Source organism: Melospiza georgiana, chromosome 5 (assembly GCF_028018845.1).
Source record: "Melospiza georgiana isolate bMelGeo1 chromosome 5, bMelGeo1.pri, whole genome shotgun sequence".
In the NCBI taxonomy this organism is placed as follows: Eukaryota; Metazoa; Chordata; class Aves; order Passeriformes; family Passerellidae; genus Melospiza; species Melospiza georgiana.
Window position 1 is genome coordinate 33,180,883 of NC_080434.1, and position 8,238 is coordinate 33,189,120.

Here is an 8,238-nt window from a genome sequence, read left to right on the forward strand (position 1 = left end):
TTACTGTTCAGACTCTTGCCAAGAATGCTTTAAAAGCTTGTACTATGTGTGTCAAGTAAATCTGAACTGAATCTTCATCCATTCCACCTCACTTCCTTTCTGGAGCAAAGATCTCAAAATCTTTCCTTTTACTGTGCAGCCTTCAAGTCCTGCACAAGATTTTCTGCCAGACTACTGCTAGTTTCCATACAACATAAATATTACACAACGCTCTTGTACTGAGCACCGTCACACACACGATGCACTTTTATGTAATGCTGTGTCTCTGTCCCATGAGTTCATTTCCCACACGTGAAAAAAAAAGTGAAGTCAGTTTCGCAGAAATCTGAGAGAACATTTTTACAACAAATACACCTATTGTACCAGTATTACAAACAAGCAATCCACAGTATTACTTCTTTTATGAGACAAGAAGCCAATGTTATTAAGCAATGAAAAAAGTCTTTCCAATCACTTTTATTTTTCAGCCAATGGTTAGGGAATACCAGCACAACTCCAGCCATAAAGGAACAAATCTCATCTCCAGCAAGCAGGTAGCAGAAGCACCACAGTAGACAATGAAAAGCTTTACAATAAAATTTTGCCTTCAAAAGCTGAATGTGCACTCAGGAGTGTTCAAAGCAGAACAAGGCAGCTCACAAAACCCAGCACTTGAGATGGGCAACCTGAAGTTTGTTTTCTGCACCTGGAACAAGAGGCTCAGGCAGCAGCTACTCCACACAGGTCTCCACGCCTTCCTCCAAGCAGGTGAGACTGAAAAACCTACTTCCAACAGTGCAGGATCTGGGATAAGCACCCAGAAGGCTCAGTGAACACATGGAGCAGCTGGAACAAAGGCAGGAAGCCACCTCTCACATCCCTAATGCGATTGTGGGATGGTTCAGCAACACGTCATTTACAGATGGAGGCCATTTGCAAAATGCCCTTCTGCCCAGTGCAGTGCCTAGCAAGCAAACATATTCCTCTCCAGGAGAAAAGGACTGACCAGTAACACACACAGCACTCTTTTTGGAAAAGCTAATAAAAATTGCTAAAACAAAAAGCCTCAAATATCCTAGTTTGCAGTGCAGAAGTAGGTATAAAAATTCATTTGCTATATAGGGAATTTCAGTCACATTTGGCTTTAATTCAGTGTATTCTACAAAGAACTTCTTCTATGAAAAGATCAGGAAGCATTTTTGTGTACCTTAAACCATAAAATTCTAGGTTATCATAAAATGCCCTCAGCAGCAAAAATGGTTTTTACCTTTCACTTCCTGGGAACAAGAAAACATCCATTACAAATCCATGCGGCTAAAAAAACAATGAAGAGATCTAAAAACCAGCTACCTTCTTCAAAATTAAACAGTAGTTGGGCACAAAATAAATTAAAAACACCTACAAAATACTCTACAACTCATTGGTCTGATCAAAAACTGGCATAGCATTTGGCAATGCTTAGAATCCCTGTCTCTTCAGAATCTGTGCATGTCACTTCACATAGTACTGAACAGACGTACCCATTTATTTAATAATTCCCCTATTCCCAAAGTTTATTTGTTCCTCACGACCAAATCACCAGGACTGAGTCTTGCCTCTCCAGAGGCCTCCTATAAAAGAAGGAAGAAGCTGCACTTGGAATCACACAGAAGTTTGGAATGGTTTGACTGTCTGCACTTCAAAGAGGATTACAACGTGCTCAAAAATTCCTTGACCTGCAAAGAGAAACAAATATTGTCAATCACACTAAGTGTTTATCAACAGAAATAGGTAGCAAGTGTATTTACCTCTCCTCTGTTTTATGTTTTGCTACAACCTAAAGAAACAGGGAAAAAGCAGCTCTGGCTCAGCCATGCCATTACCTGTCCACCAAGACCATTTCCAGACATGGTACCTGTAATTTAGCAGATGCAGGATGATGCTCACCCCTCCTGCAGTCCTGAACTAGAGCCCTCTGTCCCAAAGGACTGCATTACAAGCAGGTGTCACCCAGACAGGAGGAGGATAATGGCCACCTCAAAAGAGCTGTCATTTGGAAACCATGGAGTCACACCCACTGCCTGCACACCAGCTGGATTTGACAGTGCTGAACAACCATGGGCACCTATGCAGGATGTCCCCTGGAACCTGAGTCTGGCAAAGAAATAATGAAGCAATACCTACCTAAACCATGCTGCTCGGAGAAAATCCAATACTGGAGATCAATGCCAAGCTCACAACTCCTGCCTTTAAGTTTCAGGAACATCCCAGGAACTAGGCTGTGATTCAGCCTGAAATGGGAGCATTTTCCTCTGCCCACTCAAGCTAGGCTACTCCACAAAAGGAATTCTTTTCTAGAGGACATGATGCTATTCTTTTGGCAAAGGCTCTCCTACACAAAGCCCGTCTGTAAATATTCTGTCCAAATTCTTGATGTGAAATGGAAACAGATCTTGGATCACACTCTCCGACTGTGACCCTTCCTTCCCAAGTCAGGGCTCAAAGAGGTGGGGAAAAAAAGAAGAGGTCAAATCCCTTCCTGTAGAGAAGTGAACACGTAACTGTGCCAAGACTAACTTGAAAGGCACCACAAGAAAGCCAAGCTCTGCTTCAGAGAGTAGCACCAGTAATCCTGCATGAAAAACCCCGTCAGGATTTACACACCAGGCACAGTTTCAGGATGAGCATCACAACAGAGGGAAGAAGAAGGAACACAGGGGTGTCCCCACACAGCACACACCAAAGCCCGATGTACCCAGCCTCATCAAGTGTACCTCTTCCCTGGCTCCATTTAGGAAATGCCAAAAAACAGGACCAACACAGGGCATAGGCTGTTGCCAGATAACCTGATGGCTACCCCAGAGAAAACTGCAAAATCCATACTAAGTTGCCCGAGCTGGGCCTTATCTTATCTTGTGCAGATGGGAAGCAGGCTCCCTCCACAGCTGCCATCTCCGGTCATTCCATCGATTAACAAGCTCAACCAGGAAGACTGGTTTTAATCAGGTGAACACTTCCACTCCTGGGTGGATCAATGGAGATCAAAGGACAAAGCTGCTTTTCTTGTGAAGGAACACATAATTTCTGAAGAATGGAAAAACATGTGCAAACCACTGCTGAGGTCTGTAAGCCATTGCAACTACCCAGATCAAAGTCAAGTTGTCCTTGCTTGACTCCCACTAGGATTCAAGTATCGAACACCTGAGCAGTTAAATGATAAAGGTTTGTCCTAGCTTTAAAATATGCATTGCCATAGGCTGTTAAGCTCTTCCTTACCTGAGTGGAACTCTGTGACTTAGATATTTTAGCAGGATGATCAGAGTGTAAAGTGTATTTCTAGAGCAATGTGAATCATCAGTTTGTGCTGCCTGTGAAATTTTACCTTTTCGATCATGTCATCATATTCGTCCTTTTTGCCTTTGAAGTCTTTGTTAACATCGAGCGTTAAAATGGGAATTTCCTGTAGATAGTCAAAATCTGTTCTGTATTGGGAGAGGAACAAAGCAAATATTAACAGCTGGAGATAAAGCAGAGAGCAGTCAAATCCCTGTCAGCATTTCCATTATTAAGAATCCCCCAAGAAGAACTGCAATGATAAATTGCAGCCAGGAATTCTGATTTTACAGCATGGCTCCTGGGATACAGCAGTGATTCACAGACATTGTGCTCCCCCAGCACCGAATGGAATAACAGCACTCTGTGTGCTACAGCCAGCTCAGCTGAAGCCTCTGCTGCTCAGAGCTCTGCGTGAAGAGAACTTGGAGCATGCTGCAATTATGAACGTGCTGGAAAGACACTACTCCTAAGGAAACACTGATAGAAATGTGTCTGCAGTTCAGATTTTCACATCATAAGAGAAGCAGAAGTTTCACTGGTGGAAAAAGCCCCACAGAACACCCTTACAAAGATTCACCCATCCTCAAGGAACCACTCAGTAAAACCTACCGCAGTGTCCTGTGCTGGAGCCAACTTTCATGCTTGTAGTGAAGCTTCTCCAGATATTCAATGGGGATTTCTTGTTCTTCATCTCTTCCACGCAAGTAAATCCTATTCAAGCATTTCTAAAGGCAAAAGACAGTAAATAAAAATAAATAAATTGCTGTATTGCATGCAAAGAGCACAGAAATATCCAAATTAAAAATAATCAAAAGTTTAAAATCATTTGTTCCCATCCTGAGTGCACCTAAAGCCTCAACAAGCCAAAACTGTTTAAGTGTTGTACTTTGTTGTTTAAATATAAATTCTTTTCTTAAATACAAAACCAAAAAGCCCTCAGAGTTACTCCTGTGTGTTACATTCCAGTTTTTTCCAACCATAACAAAACTGAAGGCATGGAAGCTGGAAGCAAGGAAATATCAAAGTGATCTGTAAGCTCATTAGAGCTCTTTTAATCTCATGTTTTTCTCTTGTTCAAGCTAATTTCACACTCAAAGGAGGTATTTTGTTCTCTCCTTTTAAACAAATAGTGTATGGCCCAAGATCAAAGCAGGGTCATAAGGCCTCGCACACAGGGTGTGCTTTCACCTGGCTTAGCTCCAGCTCCCCAGGTGTAGGGGCGTCAGAGAGCATCCTCACATCAGCTCTACCATCACTGGAAACTATTGTATCCATTCCCTGTACAGCTATAATCCCGATGTAACAGCTATTCCTACAGGGATTTTGTACTTTCCTGCAGCGGCTTGCTTTATTCCAGCAGTATTTTCTGGTTTACTGTTCTCATGTATCCTGGTTTTAAAATGAGAAGATCATTACCATCACAGCTGACTTTAATACACACAGTCTACATTCAAAAGAACCTTTTTTTAAGTACTTCCAGACCTAGTCACAGCTCAAGCACTGCAGCCCCCAGGGGCAAATCACAGCCTGAGCTGAGCTCTACCCATGAGGGGCAAGGCCAGGAACACAGAGTTGGTTTTGGTGCTGTCACATTCATACCCCTCACCTCAGGAGTGGCTCGGAGATAAATGATCCCATCCAGCGCCAGCCTTGAGCCAAACTGTTTGTTCATCCAGTCGTGCCAGTCCTGGTAAATTGTCCACTCAGTCTCATTCATGCAGTCAGACTCGTACAAATTAGCAGCAAAGATGTACCTGTGGACATTGAAGAGATGGAAACAAAATTTCCTCAGACACAGGAATCCCCTGGTTTGCCTCAAATACAGTAACTGGAGAAGAAGCTGAGTGGTGACACTGCAGCATCTCTGAGGATCCCCTGGAGTGGAATAAACAGCTGGTATTGTCCTCCTGGAGTTGTGTGCATGAAGACCACCAACGTTTGCAGGAATAACCCACAGAACACAGCTGGCTTGTACACCGGGTGATTTATTTACAATAAATTAAAACACACTAATTTTTGCAATATATTACAACAGGGGGAGCACCTGAGGACTATGGGATGGGATACAGTTATCAGGTTTCACCTTCTGAATCCAGAAACACAGGATGGGGCATTTATTTAAACACTTTCCTGTTCGCCATAAACTAAAGCACGAGGAGTTCCACCTCAACACGAGGAACGAGGGTAGCCAAGCAGCAGCACAGCTGCTTAGGGAGATCACCGAGTCTCCCTCTGGAAGCATTTCAAGCACATGGATGCGCTCCTCTGCCAACTGCTCAGGGAGACCCTTCCTTGGTTGGGGGTTTGGACTGCAGAGCTCCCTTCCAACCTTGGGAAGGGATTTGACTCGGGAGAATTTCCCCTGGAGGGCTGCAGCCCCACGTACCTGTCGCTGTAGACGGAGCGCTCGAAGAACACCACGGGGTTCTGGGCGCTGCCAGGCTTGCGGTCCAGGGCGCCGAGCTGCGCCCGGATCCTGCTGAGGCACGCGTACGTCTGGAAGGTGAAGGCCCAGCGCTCCGGCTTCTCGTACATCATGCGCAGCACGTTCCCGCCACTCCGCTGCGACGTGCTCAGCTCCTGGGCCCAGGGGAAAACAAACACACTGCTGCCTGATCCTGGGAAAGGAGCCGAGGAGAAGGCAGCAGCAACGTGCACCCGGTCAGTTTCACACCGAGCTCACCAAAATGCACCCTGCTCTTTGCCACGTCTAACAAAGATCTCCGGTCCCTCAAAAGCCACCTGCACGGGAAGCCATGGCTGGATTGCCAATGGAATTACAGTAAAAAAAATTAATAAAAATCCCACCTTAACACCAAGTGAGCAGCAGCTACTACTTTCAGATATTACATCCAAGAGGAACTCAGACCTTGTAAAAGCAATCAGCAAAAGTGTTGCTATCACACAGAGTCTGAAAAACACCCACTCCGTTGGACACGCTGGTGTGCTGACATCAGAGATTCGTTTGACTTCTTTTTCCCCTCTTTTACCTCGCAGTCATCTCCAGAGCTTTGCTGGACATTGCACCATCTAGCTACAGGCTCGGGAACCACTTCCCACTCCTCATTGGCTTGTTTCAGAATGTTCACAAAGGTGGATTTCCCTGCAGCTGTAGGAGAAGTATCCAGGAACAACTTCAGTGAGAAACCACCCACAGCAGTGTTATTTAAGTAGTGTTCAACTCTGCCTTGCACCTCCGTAAACCACTCTCCCACACCCACCGTGAGGCAGACCAGTTAATGGAGCAACAGGGTTTTTCTTTATCTGAATTTAAACAGGTTTGACAAGAGGCACCTGGTGATACTTTGAGGTGTGCGGTGCAAGGCCAGGAACGGGATTCAGAGATCCTTATGGAACCCTCCCAGCTCGGGAAATGCCGTGATTCTGGGTGCTTTACACCACAAACGGGAAAGACGTGGGGAAAACCTTACCAGTTAAAAAACTCTAATAGAAAGCTTTTTTATTTTCCCTGTTGCCCCGCTCTGCCGTAGTGGAAGCCCTCAGACAAGGGAAAGGGGGGAAAGGGGGAGAAAAAAGGGGGTAAAGTGGGAAAAGGGCAAAGAGGGGAATGAGGGATGGAAGGGAAGAGGTAAGGAAGAAGCGGAAGGGAGGAAAGAAAAAAGACAGGAAGAAGGCAGGCAGGGGTGAAGAGTCCTCAGAGCTGAGCCTCTCCCGGACACGGCCGAAAGCACCGAGCGCCGCGGAAGCCGCCTCTCCCTCCAGCCCTCGCCAACTCCCTGTTCCCCATATCCCTTTCCCCGCGCAGGCGGGAGGCGCCGACTCACCGATGTTGCCCTCCACGGCGATCTTCTTGATGCGGCCGTCGGGCCTGCCGCGCTTGGGCGGGGTGGCCATGGCGGCCTCAGGGGGCGCCTGAGGGGGCGCGAGACGAGGCCTGAGGGGGCGCGAGAGCCGGACCCGGACCCGCGCGCGCCGCCTTCAAATTTGGCGCGCGCCGCCTTTAAATTTGGCCGGGGCTGCCGCTGACGTCATCGGCTCGCGCCCGCAGCGGAGCGCGTCGGTGGCGCCAGGAGCTGCTCGCGCTGCCGGCGCGCGGGGACGAAGGGAACCGGAAAGGGGGACAAAGGCACCCGCCGGTCACCGAATGCCTTCAAAACCCCTCCGGGAATGGCCTGGCACTGGCACGAGAGCTGGCTCTAAGGACATCGCCGGCACTTGAACTTAGAGGGCTGTTACTGAAAATCATTGGGAAGACATAGCCAACTTCCGGAAGGAGATCTTTGCTTCAGGCTGGAATTCTTTACTTCAGGAAGGCAGGCCCTGGCACAGGGTGCCCAGAGCAGCTGTGGCTGCCCCTTGATCCCTGGAAGTGCCCAAGGCCAGGCTGGACAGGGCCTGGAGCAGCCTGGGATAGTGGGAGCTGTCCCCTTGTTGTCATTATATTGCAAGAGTTCTGTTGCCATTACACTGCAAGGGTTCCACATTGCTAGAGTTTGGTACCTCCTTGATGTTTCTGGTAGGCAGCTCCTCTCAGCACTGACTCTTCCTTCTTCTTACAGCAACCAACTGACTCCAGGTCCCCTCAACCAACCAACCAACCCACTCTTTTATAACACTCTTCTTATTATTGGCTACAGCTGTGGCCTGTTAAAGTCAGGCCTGCTCCTCATCTGTAATAATTAACCCAGCTGCAACTCTTTAGGGGATAAGATTACTTTCTACACTACCTTTATTTACTTATATTCTATCCCCCTACATCCCTGCACATGGTAGATAGAGGCTGGAATGGGATGGGCTGTAAGGTCCCTTCCAAACCAAACCAAACCAATGTGGGATTCTATCAAAGCCTAAAACCTCCCAAACAGACACCGAACCCAAAGAGAACCAAGGTAAAGGGGGAAAAAACCCTGAGCCAAAGGGATGGGTGCCAGCAGCAAGGCAGTTATGGCCCTGTGCTGCTGGACAGGGCCAAAAGTGGAGTCT

At 47.1% G+C, this 8,238-nt stretch overlaps 1 protein-coding gene across 1 annotated transcript; it reads right to left on the minus strand.

Annotated features, from left to right (window-relative positions):
* Positions 1 to 219: 219 nt before the first annotated feature.
* Positions 220 to 7,149, minus strand: DCK (deoxycytidine kinase). Its single transcript, XM_058024768.1, has 7 exons — positions 7,080 to 7,149; positions 6,285 to 6,403; positions 5,681 to 5,874; positions 4,901 to 5,048; positions 3,904 to 4,019; positions 3,341 to 3,440; positions 220 to 1,694 (listed from the first exon to the last, which is right to left on the minus strand). The coding sequence occupies exons 1-7, from the start codon at positions 7,147 to 7,149 to the stop codon at positions 1,668 to 1,670; spliced, it is 774 nt and encodes a 257-aa protein (XP_057880751.1). The 3' UTR covers positions 220 to 1,667.
* Between the last annotated feature and the right edge of the window lie 1,089 nt (positions 7,150 to 8,238).